Source organism: Danio rerio, chromosome 2 (genome assembly GCF_052040795.2).
Source record: "Danio rerio strain M-AB ecotype USA chromosome 2, GRCz13ab, whole genome shotgun sequence".
NCBI lineage: Eukaryota > Metazoa > Chordata > Actinopteri > Cypriniformes > Danionidae > Danio > Danio rerio.
This window is the reverse complement of record NC_141022.1, coordinates 59,275,394-59,289,818: the sequence shown is the minus strand read 5'-3', so window position 1 is coordinate 59,289,818 and position 14,425 is coordinate 59,275,394. Positions and strand designations below refer to the sequence as shown.

General features: G+C 37.7%; 1 protein-coding gene across 7 annotated transcripts in view; it reads left to right on the top strand.

The window, feature by feature from the left end:
- Positions 1-14,425, top strand: part of eps15l1b (epidermal growth factor receptor pathway substrate 15-like 1b) — a 101,435-nt gene that overhangs the window by 24,165 nt on the left and 62,845 nt on the right. For 4 of the 7 annotated variants that reach the window (XM_087241653.1, XM_087241651.1, XM_087241652.1 and 1 more), the window contains exons 12-18: positions 42-113; positions 2,002-2,090; positions 2,206-2,278; positions 3,731-3,892; positions 5,072-5,269; positions 7,510-7,686; positions 12,745-12,859. In XM_087241653.1, the coding sequence (XP_087097779.1) occupies positions 42-113; positions 2,002-2,090; positions 2,206-2,278; positions 3,731-3,892; positions 5,072-5,269; positions 7,510-7,686; positions 12,745-12,859 (886 nt within the window). Of the gene's footprint in view, positions 1-41; positions 114-2,001; positions 2,091-2,205; positions 2,279-3,730; positions 3,893-5,071; positions 5,270-7,509; positions 7,687-12,744; positions 12,955-13,167; positions 13,400-14,425 lie in introns of those variants that run through there. The other 3 variants (XM_087241655.1, XM_087241654.1, XM_087241657.1) reach the window with 2 other exon arrangements.

The following is a 14,425-nucleotide window of genomic DNA, read 5'->3' as shown; positions in this document are numbered from 1 at the left end:
CTCCTCTGTGATCTGATATAAAAAAAAAATTTCATCTCCAGATTCTCTCTGCATACACACCGTCAGTGGGATCTGAATTGACACCATTGACTCCACTTACCAATTTTAGCAGGGTAAGTGTTTTAGGTGTATTTTCTTTATGGCATTGATTATGATTCCATATTAAACACTGAAAATAATAAGAACTTTCTTTTTAAAAATAATCTTGATTTGATTTATTAATCCATATCAACAGAGCTTAAAAGATCACCGGCCACTTTTTTAGGTACACCTGTCCAACTTCTTGTTAATGTGAATTTCTAATTAGCCAATCACATGGCAGCAACTCAATGCATTTAGGCATGTAGGCATGGTCAAGACGATCTGCTGCAGTTCAAACCGAGCATCAGAATGGGGACGAAAGGGGATTTAAGTGACTGAACATGGCATGCTTGTTGGTGCCAGACGGGCTGGTCCGAGTATTTCAGAAACTGCTGATCTACTGGGATTTTCACGCACAACCATCTCTAGGGTTTACAGAGAATGATCTGAACAAGAGAAAATGTCCAGTGAGCGGCAGTTCTGTGGGCGCAAATTCCTTGTTGCGACTTTCGGATGTTTTGGTCAGAATTTGACATCAATAACATGAAAGCATGGATCCATCCTGCCTTGTATCAACGGTTCAGGCTGGTGGTGGTGTAATGGTGTGGGGGGTATTTTCTTGGCACACATTGGGCCCATTAGTACCAATTGAACATCGTGTCAACGCGTGTGTCCATCCCTTTATGACCACAGTGTACTCATCTTCTGATGGCTACTTCCAGCAGGATAACGCACCATGTCATAAAGCGTGAATCATCTCAGACTGGTTTCTTGAACATGACAATGAGTTCACTGTACTCAAATGGCCTCCACAGTCACCAGAACTCAATCCAATAGAGCACCTTTGGTATGTGGTGGAACGGGAGATTGGCATTATAGATGTGCAGCCGACAAATCTGCAGCAACTGCGTGATGCTATCATGTCAATATGGAGCAAAATCTCTATTTTGAATAAAATAAATATTTCCATTATCTTGCAGAATCTATGCCACGAAGGATTAAGGCAGGTCTGAAGGCAAAAGGGGGTCCAACCTGGTACTAGTAAGGTGTACCTAATAAAGTGGCCAGTGAGTGTAGGTGAAAGTACGTTCATTTTAATGTAAACTAATCCAAGTTGCTTTGACCATTAGAACTTTGAATGAGCTATAATATTATTTCAGCGTTTTGTTAATTAATATTAAAAAAGGATCATAAAGCCATTAAATATGTTGTTTGTTTAATGCATGTTGTTTGTTTAATGCTGTTGTTAACATGCATCATTTAATAATTATATTCTAAATAGTGTTTTGAATGTTTCAAATTATTATAAATGTAATCAATTCTATCCAATTAGTTTAATGAAAAATGCATAATAATGAAATAATAATAAACATTTCACTGACAGTTTTTGTTGTTCTGCTCATTGAACTGGTCTGAGTTTGGTATTATAGATTTGTACCTGGCCTGGCTGTAGTATTCTGGCTCTTAGCTGGCAACTTGCAAAATCAGAATGTAATATACACACAGCAATGGATTTTAAAACTGTTTATCAGATACAAAATATTGTCTAAAAAGCCTACAAATAAATATAAAATTTTAATATGGAAAATGTGCAGGAAAACCTGAGGAAAAGAAAACCCAAAGAAAAACAATACGTTAATAAATATTAAGAATGCTAATTTTATTATTATTATTATTATTATTATTATTATTATTATTTTAAGTGAAGATCACTCACGAATAATTGTTTTTAAGATCAAATACATTTATTAAGAATTTAAACTTGATATATTACAAATTTTTGTTTGCTTTGACATTTGTGTTTATGATCATGCATTGAGAGCGCCCTCTAGTGCTCACACATATGTACTGTATAATTACATGTGTCTGTTCTTGATGACAGAGTATGACTGTATCTCTTACATAACATGGTTTTTCCAGGACAGCAGCAGCAGTTCTGTTGGAAAGGTTGAGCTGTTGGGAATCAAGGATCTGGATGACATCAGCCAGGAGATCTCACAGCTGCAGAGGTCAGAAAGTGCATGTGTGGAGAATTGCGACCAGACATCTCCCATTCCTGAAGTTACTTATTATGTTCTGCTCTTTTTACACACTTTTATGTTTCTCTGATTTTTTGGTGCTTAGTGAGAAACGCGTGTTAGAGACTGAAATCAGGCAGAAAGAGGAAGTCCTGCGACAGAGGAACAGCGAAATCCAGGTGAGGCTGATAATAGCTAAAGTGAACAAAACTAGCAATGAATTATAGTGTTTTCCCTAGGTTTAGGTGAGGGTATTTCTTATTTCTTGTGAGTAGGGCTGTCAAAAATATTTAGAATTTTAAATAGTCATCAAATTTATTCATTCATTCATTTTCCTTCGTCTTAGTCCCTTATTTATCAGGGGTCGCCACTAGGGTTGGGTACCGAAATGGCACCGGTACCTTTGGAACCGGTGTGCACTGGACCGAATCAGCATATGAATTTCGGTGCCTAATTCTGGTGCCACTGGTGCTGCAACAAGGAAGTAAAGCAGGTCGCACACCAGAAACACCGCTCGGCAACGTGCCGCGCAGCACTATACAATTTAGAATTCGCAAGTCGGCGGCTGTTGGCAGCGCCCAGCCACGACTCAGGACACTGTTCATATTTCTGCCTCGCCACAGAGCGCCATCGGAATATTTGCATTTTAAATAACATGCGAATGTGCGTGTCTGGTGTGCGATACTATCAACTGTCATGTGCGCGCCGTGCTGCGGCTCTGAGCGGCACATCTGTTATGTGATGCCCTAAAGAAGCATCAAAGTCGAGTGGTTATTTGAGTTACTGTTGCCTTTCTATCAGCTGGAACCAGTCTGGCCATTCTCCTCTTACCTCTGGCATCAACAAGACATGTGCCCCCACAGAACTGCCGCTCACTGGATATTTTCTCTTGTTCAGATCATTCTCTGTAAACCCTAGAGATGGTTGTGCGTGAAAATCCCGGTAGATCAGCAGTTTCTGAAATACTCAGACCAGCCCGTCTGACACTAACAACCATGCCACATTCAAAGTCACTTAAATCCCCTTTCTTCCCCATTCTGATGCTCGCTTTAAACTGCAGCAGATCACCTTGACCATGTCATTGCTGCCATGTGATTGGCTGATTAGAAATTATCGTTTACAAGCAATCAGACAGGTGAACCTAATAACTTGACTGGTGAGTGTATATTGCACTATTAAGAAATGATCTTATAAATAGCTTTTATTAGTGGTGTTTACTCTTATTTTGTACTGTAAACATACTTGAAAGTTTATTCGTATGTTTCACATTAAATAGATCTGTGCTAATCTCTGTTTTGGACGAACAGTATGTAGATGTGTAGTGATTGAGCAGCTCGATACTGAATGGCAGTTTGCTATTTAGTGTTTGTCATTACCCTGTTGAAGCATGTATTTTCGGATTATTGATGCACACGGTTTTACTTGATTTCCCTTACAATATTTCCCTCACTTTATGCACTTAAAAAGTGAGCGACATTTAATTTCTATAAAAAATTGATGCTTGATTTAATTTTGATTTGCATAATCTGCTGGCTTCCACCCTCTTGTGGGCATAACACACAATGCAGTACTTGTTTCTGTTGTGTTAGTTTTTGCCTTTGCAATTCAAATATATTCTTGATGTTGTTTAGGAGGAGCAGAGAGGTCTGGAGAGAGAGAATGTGGATCTGCAGGAACTGGAACATCAGAAACGAGACGCTCAGGATCGACTGAATGAGATGGAGATGCAGAGAGTCAAACTGCAGAGCTCACTGGACGAGACCAAGAGCAAGTGGCAGGAGGAGAACGCCAAGGTGAAACACACTCGCCTTTCGGAGAATACACAAAACACTTATAATGCTGATGAGTGTTTAATATAATGCTAAATAAATTCAGAATGTGTCCTAGAAGTATTTAGCATCTACGATAATATATCATATCATATCAATTAGTTAATAGCAAATCTACTGTGTGTGTGTGTGTGTGTTTGTGTGTGTGTTTGTGTGTGTGTGTGTTTGTGTGTGTGTTTGTGTGTGTGTGTGTTTGTGTGTGCGTGTGTTTGCGTGTGTGCGTGTGTGCGTGTGTGTGTGTGTGTGTGTGTTTGTGTGTGTGTTTGTGTGTGTGTTTGTGTGTGTGTTTGTGTGTGTTTGTGTGTGTTTGTGTGTGTTTGTGTGTGTGTTTGTGTGTGTGTTTGTGTGTGTGTTTGTGTGTGTTTGTGTGTGTTTGTGTGTGTGTTTGTGTGTGTGTTTGTGTGTGTGTTTGTGTGTGTGTTTGTGTGTGTGTTTGTGTGTGTGTTTGTGTGTGTGTTTGCGTGTGTGTTTGCGTGTGTGTTTGCGTGTGTGTTTGCGTGTGTGTTTGCGTGTGTGTTTGCGTGTGTGTTTGCGTGTGTGCGTGCGTGTGTGCGTGCGTGTGTGCGTGCGTGTGTGCGTGCGTGTGTGCGTGCGTGTGTTTGTGCGTGTGTTTGTGTGTGTGTTTGTGTGTGTTTGTGTGTGCGTGTGTGTGCTTGTTTGTGCGTGTTTGTGCGTGTTTGTGTGTGTGTTTGTGTGTGTGTTTGTGTGTGTGTTTGTGTGTGTGTTTGTGTGTGTGTTTGTGTGTGTGTGTGTGTGTGTGTGTGTGTTTGTGTGTGTGTTTGTGTGTGTGTGTGTTTGTGTGTGTGTTTGTGCGTGTTTGTGCGTGTGCGTGCGTGTGCGTGCGTGTGCGTGCGTGTGCGTGCGTGTGTGTTTGTGTGTGTTTGTGTGTGTGTTTGTGTGTGTGTTTGTGTGTGTGTTTGTGTGTGTGTTTGTGTGCGTGTGTGTGCGTGTTTGTGCGTGTTTGTGCGTGTTTGTGCGTGTTTGTGCGTGTTTGTGCGTGTGTGTGCGTGTGTGTGCGTGTGTGTGTGTGTGTTTGTGTGTGTGTGTGTTTGTGTGTGTGTGTGTGTGCGTGCGTGCGTGCGTGCGTGCGTGCATGCGTGTGTTTGTGTGTGTGTGTGTGTGTGTGTGTGTGTGTGTGTGCAGATCTCGTCTCTGCAGACTCAGATCATGTCTCAGGAGTCAAACGTGCAGACGCAGGAAAAGGAGATGAGCAGAACCAAGACAGATCTGTACTGTCTGGAGCAAGAGGAGGAGCGTCTGGAGGACAGCCTGCGCGCTGGAAAAGCCAAACTAGACAGCATCCTGAAACTGCTCAAGACATCACAGGACGAGATGGACCAGGTCAGAACAAAGAAAAAGCACATCCATCCACCATACACAATGCTGTAGTCAAAATTATTCAAGTAGGTATCGCTGCAGCCCGGCGACCCCCAAGTGGGACGGCTTACACCGCAAGTAGGTTGGGTGACCTACAAGTGGGAGGGACTTAAACCACAAGTAGGTTGGGTTTAAGTGGTGTAGGTGGAGTACACATTAATAAAACAGAACAGGTTACTGTAAGGTTGGGTTTAGGTGTAACCATTAGGGATGTAACGGTATCAGAATTTCACAATACGATAATACCTCGGTATGAATGGCACGGTACGGTATTTATTGAATAATTTACAGGAAAAACAAAACCAATGAAAAGACTCGAAAAAAGTGCCAAAAGTGTTTATTTACCTTAGCACTGAACATATCAATGACATACAGATTAGCCGTCTATCTGTAAGTTTCGAAACAGGAACTTCAATTTTTCAATTTTAATAACAAAAAACTATTAAACCATGTAAATAAAATCAAGTTTCAGTTTAGTATTGTTGAAAACTCATCACATTCAACATTGAATCACTCACTCACTTAGATAGAGATGGGTTTATTAAGGAAAATGATCATATAACTATAATCTGGTAAAAGCTGGGATCTCTGGGCATGTCCCCTGCAACAGAAAAAAACCCTCTCATTTGGGACTGAGGTTTCTGGGACAGAGAGATATGATTTAGCCAAGGTTGACAGCAGTGGGTAACGTTGTGCATCGTCTTTCCACCACTTGAGAGGACAAGCCATGAGTGAGATAGAGGTCTCTTTGCGGTACAAGTCAATGTCTGCATCAATCTAACAAGTGTGCTGTGTTCTGCAGTCCCCATGACTGTTTTTAGTCGTATTCCCCGACTTATATTTCACCACAGTCTGGCAGTGCCTGCATACTGTTTTTTTCTGTGTCTGTCACCTTTTCTCCTTTTTCGTATCTTTTTAGAAAGAAACCGAAATGCTTCCACACATCCGATTTAAAACTCGCTTTAGGTTCGATCATTTTCAGCTCTTTTTCTTCCCCGTTACTAGCAACACACTTCATTTCCGCATTACTGGATCTGTAGTGACAACAGACCGCAAAGGATGATGGCCACGCCTAGGCTGATGGGAATTGTAGTTCCCGCTTCCTCCCGTTCGCTTCATTTGCCTAAGCAAACTTTTCTCAGAAACATAGTTTTATTGAGTCAATCGCCTACGGTAATATTGAAAAAAATTACTATTGCAGTATGACGGTATTTACAATATTCTTACATCCCTAGTAGATGTTAATAAAACAGAACGGGTTACTGTGAGGTTGGGTTTCGGTGTAGATGTTAATAAAACAGAACGGGTTACTGTGAGGTTAGGGTTAGGTGTAGACATTCATAAAGCACACTATTGAACTGTAAATATGACTAAATAAATAAAATAGTCCAGAAAAGCTTTTCTATGCTCATTTCTTTTTTTTGAACAACGTGTTTATTGTTTTTGATTATGCAAGACAGGTAACAGAAAAACACGATGCCATTTCGTCGCAATTATTTCCCACCCCAACCAAAGAACATCACTCTCTTCTCCCCTATATAAATGCACAGAATTCTCTCACAAGAGACAATTTAAGTGCAAAACAAATATTGCTAGGTACCCAAAAACTAAGTATACATTTCTGTACTTTACACATAGAAGTTACATTATCCAACAAAACTAAACGAAACATGCACACACACACACACACACACACACACACACACACACACACACACACACACACACAAAAATAAAAACACAATGCTTAGTTACACCTCTTGTAATAAATGACCAATATTATTGTTGTTAATGTAGTAATTAAACAGCTTCCATATTTCTTCACATTTTACTTATTTTATTATTTTATTCTTATAAATAAGCGTGCTAAGTGTCGATGTAATGTAATTTTGTTCTGCCTTGCATCTGCTGTGATGTTTTGAATGACAAAATAAGGGAGAGTGAAACTGAACGTTGATTTAAAGTTTTCGGGTGAGCCTGTGTTATTTAGCGGTTGTAATCTCGGAATAACATACCTTGCAATGTCAAAATGCCAATGACAAAATCTTAATAGAAATCAAGTCAAAAAACGCAGCAACTTTAGCTTTAAAAAACCAAATTTAATTGGCCAACGTTTCAACCTACATGGGCTTCATCACGTCACGTTTAATTTTCCTGGATGTCCCTGCCGTAAAAGCATCTTTGTGTTGTGTATTGTTCTTCAGACCCGAAGTGAGCTGAATCTGATCCAGGAGAGCCAGCGGGAGCTCAATAAGAGCATCGAGCGCTACAGTAAGGCTCTGACTGAAAACATGAGTCTGACGGACCTGGAGCAGATCATTGCTGAGGAGGAGAACAACAGCAGCAGCAGCAGCAGCATTAGCAGCAGCACTGAAGCCAGGGTGAGGAATCGATAATGTCTGTCTTCATCATGTGCTGTTAATCCTACGTGTGCGCCATGTAGGTCACTTGACAGACTTCCCTAAAACCTCTATCTCCACCAGTGTAAAGCGAGTGTTTTATTTATCTTAGAAAGTACTTATGTTTTTAAAAGACTGAAGAGCTGGTACATATAGGTACATCCTAAGAGCAATACACATGAAAACAAAAATTCTTGAAAAATATCATCATCGAAATAATGGAATATGCAGTGTTTACATTTAGATTTAGTCATTTAGCAGACATTTTTATCCAAAGCGACTTACAAATGAGGAAAAAGAAGCAATTTATACAACTATAAGAGCAACAATGAATAATTGCTATAGGCAAGTTTCAGGTCTGTACAGTCTAAGGAAAGTATTAGTAATTTTTTTTTTTTTTTGAGCACAGTTAGTGGTATATCCAGACTAAATAGTTTAGTTTTTAGTCGTTTCTTGAAGACAGCGAGTGACTCTGCCGTTCTGATGCAGTTAGGGAGTTCATTCCACCAACTGGGCAGATTGAATGCGAGCGTTCGGGAAAGTGATTTCTTAAGTTTTTTTAAGAATTCAAACTAACACAATTCAAATTTAGATTGTTTTGGCACTATTAGCTTCATATGTATTTAGGACACATTCATCCAGAATGCATCTTTGCACCTGAAACGCCAATCCACTGACTGTAAAAAAAATAAAAACAACAAGGCACATGAAATATCATGAACGACTGGTTATGGAAGTTTGGTACTACACCCAAACAGAATCTGACTGTGAGCTCATTTCTTGAGATATCAACTTTTGGTAGAAAAAAAACTAATTTTAAAAACATACTTCCAATACATATATTATCCAATAACTCCACTAATTTTATTTATTTTTTAATTATTTTTGGGTGAACTATCCCAATAAATCTATGCTCTAAAGTATTCAACAATGTAAGTTGAAATAGCACAATGGATTTAAATGTACATACAACATATATAAACATAATTAACCAGATGCTAGAAAAGCAAACAAATGTCCCTTGAAAGTGCTTGAAAAGTGCTGGATTTTGAAGTTGGAAAAGGTGTAAGAACTCTGAAAGTTTATTACACACTGAATTACACACATTAAAAAAACTATTTGTCCTCTCGTTGTGTAAATCGTATTGACAAACTGCCTCTGAAAATTTTGTTCGTCATTTAAAATTTTTTTACTGGGCTTTATAATTACATTTTTTTTTCAGTTTTTCACATCCGAAAAAGCACTTTAAGCGGTGTTTTAACAGTTCAGAGCCACTGTACAAGCGAAAGGCAAAATGTCATCACTTGAGCCACACATAACTTTATGACAAGCACAGTGCATAAAATAAAGACAGAATGTGGCAGATAGTTGAGAACCCCTATATGCTGAACTCTGTCACAAACGCACCTCTCCCATGCTGCTGTTTGGTGTGTGTGGAGGGTGTTTGAAAACAGTATTGACACCCAGTTGAGAAACGCTGCTCTGGTTGATGACAATTCTTAACAGAAGTTCTAAGCAGCCTACCGCAAGGCGCTGGTCACTATGACACCCTCCATGCAGCAACGAAGAAAAAGGACTATAGGGATTAGCTGGAAAATTCAGTCATGAGGACTGGAAATGCTCGTTATCACTTTATTTACTGTAAACGTGTCCTGTTTTTACTAATTAAGTCCAAAAACAAACAAACTCATTTACTAAGTGCCTCAGGTAAAACAAAGGCTAAATCCTGATCATTGTAGAAATCACCTTTACACTAACACAGCTCCAGTGGAAAGTTGAGTTATAGTAAACCAGCAGTAATCTCTATATTATGAAGGAAATATGGCTTGAGTGTTTGCTCTTTTCCACAAATGTTTGTTCACGTTTAAACTCTTTGAAAGGTTACCGGGAAACCACACACACACACACTAACACACACACACACACACACACACACACACACACACACACACACACACACACACACACACACACTAACACTAACACACACACACACAGTTGAAGTCAGAATTATTTTCCTCCTGAATACTTTTTTCCCGAATTTCTGTTTAATGGAGATTTTTTTCAACACTCTTCTAAACATAATAGTTTTAATAACTCAATTCTAACTGATTTCTTTTATCTTGGCCATGATGACAGCACATAATATTTGATTGTGTACTTTTCAAGACACTAGTATTCAGCTTAAAGTGACATTTAAACCCCTTAATTTGGTTTATTAGACAAGTTAGGGCCTACTCACACTATGCCATCCGTACCGTGCCCAGGCCCGTTTCCCGGATCGTTTGAGAAGTGTGAGTGCGCTGAATCGGGCTCAAGCACGGTTCACTTGGCCGGCCCTGGCCCGGTTGGAAGAGGTGTGCCTGAGCGCGATTCACTTGGGCTTTGGCGCGGTACGCTTGTGTGTGAGTGCAAAACGCACCAAAGCCCGTAACTGAAAGCGAGACAGGACTTTTAAGGGGTTGTTTCATATGGATTTATTAATCATTCTTACTGTTCAGTGATCGCAAATCACTGAACGTAAAGTGATCTGCCGTAGTTTATTAAAGACGCAAACCCCTCACAGCATGACAGCTGCGCGGCTTCAGCAGACCTCCTCATTCCTGCAGCACGAGTGCTTTATGATTGTTTATGAGCGCCAAAAGTGGCGGATCTGTCCGGTGAAATATCTGACTGCGTGTCAATGCATAACAAACGACTGAAAGGATATAACTAGAGAAATCTCCACTGTGCTACTGGGTGAGAGTGTATGGCAAGCCGTTTTAACATTTATACTTTGTTCTGACTATCCATAAATATATTTAGAGATATCTCTAATTATATTTTGACTAGTCATAATTATAATTCGACTAGTCAGATTGGAGATATCTGCAAATATATTATGACTGACTCCTCCATTGACTTCCATTGAAAAATATTTGCAGATATCTCTAAATAAGTTTTGACTAGTCACAATTGTAATTAGAGATATCTCCAAATGAGCTTTGACTAGTCAAAAATCCAATTCAAGATATCTACAACTGTAATTCGACTATTAATAAATTAATTAGAGATATCTTCAAATATATTTATAAATATCTCTAAATATGACGAATTAAAGATATCTCTAAATGTATTATGACTAGTAAAAACTCAGTTAGAGATATCTCTAATTACAATTGTGACTAGTCAAAACTAATTTAGAGATATCTGCAAATATTTTCCAATGGAAGTCAATGGAGGAATATGACTAGTAATAATATATTTGCAGATATCTCCAATCTGATTTCGTACTAGTACAATTGTAATTGCAGATATCTCTAATTGTCATTCTGACTAGTCGAATTATAATTATGACTAGTCAAAATATAATTAGAGATATCTCTAAATATATTTATGGAGTCAGAACAAAGATTTAAATGCTAAAAAGGCTTGCCATAGAGCACTTCTTACTGAACAGAGCAGCAGCGATGACGTAAGCGTGCCAAGGCCCGATATGGTGTGAGCGCGGGCCGTCGGGGGAGACGGGAGGGGGGACAAGCGTGCTTTGGCCCGGTTCGAGGCAACTGTACCTAGTATGAGTACGGCCTTAGTGTAATCTGGAAAGTCCCTATGTTTCCATCCACCTATTTTTTATGTTTATTTTGGATATCCGCAAAACAAAATGGTTGATGGAAATGCCAAGATGTGCATACGTTTTGAAAATGCACATAACAAACATATGCGCATACACAGCAAAATTCTCTAAGTATAAAATAGCCGTCGCTGACGTGCACCTTTTAAAAAATTGTAACTACACGTCGCAACGACACGTAGAGTAAGCTCTATGATTGGTCGGCTTGGTATCACTGACGAGTGTGGGCGGAGGTGAGCCCCATGGAGCTTACAAGTGTGGAGTCCCATGAAGGAACTCCGCATGGAGACTGTTGTTTTGTGTTTACCTTATATTTAAAGGTGTTGAGCGTCCGCCGATTCCTGCCTCAAAATGAGCGAGGTTAAGCCACTTGTACATTAAGGAAGCGTTCAGAAAAAAACAAAACACCAGCAAAGAAACTCGACACAGAGGAACAAACACCTCACTGCCAACTAGCGTTTCGGAAGTGTTATTGCAGAGCATCAGAAGCAGAAGTATAAATGCACGGCAACATGTGTTGCATGCGCCGTGGGTCACGCCGATCTCTGGATGCAGAAGTATAAACCAGACTTTAGTGTATTCAGCATTGAACTCCATTGTATTAATGGGATTGTTTATGTTTTTGCTGTAACAAATTCATAATTAATATTTTTTTTTATCTACTGCATTCATTAATATAGTTTAAAACAATATTTTCTAGTTATTTTTAGATATTATGAAATCACTCATGGAAACTGTTTTGTACCTTCGGCCCACAGCCCTCAGTAAAGTTTGTTTTTTGGCCCTTCGTAAGAAAAGGTTTGGGCACCCCTGGTCAAAAGCGTCTGTGCTCTGCGTCTCAAGCCTTCAATAACTACCTAGCACTCATTGTGTGTCAGCATCGTCTTCTGAGGCGCAAGTCTTTGACTCATTTGATGGAAATTTTTCATTTGATATTCCAGTTTTCTGAATAACTTAATTTACATCTGGATAAAAACACATTACAGCAGTTTGTTCTGTAGACAATGGAAAATAAATTGCTTAAGGGGGCTAGTAATACTGACCTTAAAATTACTTTAAAAAAACTTAAAATCTGCTTTTATTCTAGCCCAAATCAAACAAATAAGACTTTCACCAGAAGAAAAAATATTATGGGAAATACTGTGGAAAAATTCACAAAAATTAGGCCCCTAATAGTATCTTTGGGCCCCCCAAAATGGCAAGGGCCCTAAGAGTAGTCCTAACTTTTCTCCCTCTAGCGGCGCCCCTGCATGCACACAAGTCTACCGTTTGTTATTGTGACTGTAATAACTGCTCACACTGGCCCAGTTTTTCCTCAGGAAATGAGCACGCTGAACGATGCCCTCTTCATACTCATTACAATGATAATATTTAGCCACAGTGGAGGAGCAGAGCAAACATGACCATGAATGCTGTGTGTGTTTCAGGAGGATTCATTGGTTAAATCCAGGATGGCCATGTTTAACAGTGGTGGCTCTAAAGCACTCGGTTCAGACCCTTTCCAGAGCGAAGACCCCTTCAAAAGCGACCTCTTCAGTAAAGGTGTGGTTTTTTGGACTTACCTAAAGACGGCGTTTCTCAAAGAGAAACTGTGTGATTAGACACATCAAGCATATACAGTTTGGTCTATTGCAGGGGTGCTCAACCCTGTTCCTGGAGATCTACCTTCCTACAGAGTTCAGCTTCAACCCTGATCAAACACACCTAAACCAATTAATTAGGACCTGAACAGCACTTGATAATTACAAACAGGTGTGTTTGATAAGGGTTGCAACTGAAATCTGCAAGAAGGTAGATCCCCAGGAACAGGGTTGAGCACCCCTGGTCTATTGGAATCGAGGGCTTTATAGAGTTTAAAGGCACAAAATGTAACATTTATTTTCATTAAGATATTAAAAATCAATTAGAAATTTTGATTAATGTAAATTTTATTAAACTGTCTCAAAAATGAGTAATTGATTAAGCAACTGTAAGAGATTTGGGACATCTGTGTTGTATTTTATGTCTTTTCTGAAATGTTTTTTTTTTTTTAAGTTTCAGAATTAAGTCCTGCTCTATATTTCTTATTTATTAAATTATTAATTTAAAGGTGCTGTATGTACGTTTTTGACTTCTAAAGCAGACTCCGAAATGGGGCGCAGATTCAGAGTTCCACATAAGGTGGTTATTAATTAGCAAATAATATAAATACAGTAATAATATATGAATAAATATATATAATATATAATATTAATAATATAAATATTAATTAGCAAATAACATAAATACAGTAATAATATATAATATAAATATATATAATATTAATAATATAAATATTAATGAGCAAATAATATAAATACAGTAATAATATATAATATTAATATAAATATATATATAATATATAATATTAATAATATAAATATTAATGAACAAATAATATAAATACAGTAATAATATATAATATTAATATAAATATATATAATATTAATAATATAAATATTAATGAGCAAATAATATACATACAGTAATAATATATAATATTAATATAAATATATATAATATATAATATTAATAATATAAATATTAATGAGCAAATAATATACATACAGTAATAATATATAATATTAATATAAATATATATAATGTTAATAATATAAATATTAATGAGCAAAAAATATAAATACAGTAATAATATATAATATTAATATAAATATATATAATATATAATATTAATAATATAAATACTAATTAGCAAATAATATAAATACAGTAATAATATATAATATTAATATAAATATATATAATATATAATATTAATAATATAAATACTAATTAGCAAATAATATAAATACAGTGCTTCCCACATGTTTGAAATATACTTGCGGTGGTAGCCAGATTGAAGTACCATTTACCCACATCACATAAATAGTTACCTATATGTGACAAACAAAACATAATTTAACTTTAAATAATCATTTTATTTGTTATAACAATGCAATCCACTTTTTCTCTTACTGGTAAACCATTCAGGATCCATGTGTACCCACTGTCCGGTCAAATCTGCGTCTCTTTCTTCTTTCTGTCAAGATTAAAGCAAACTTGAATGCCACAGCATTTTAGATATGTATA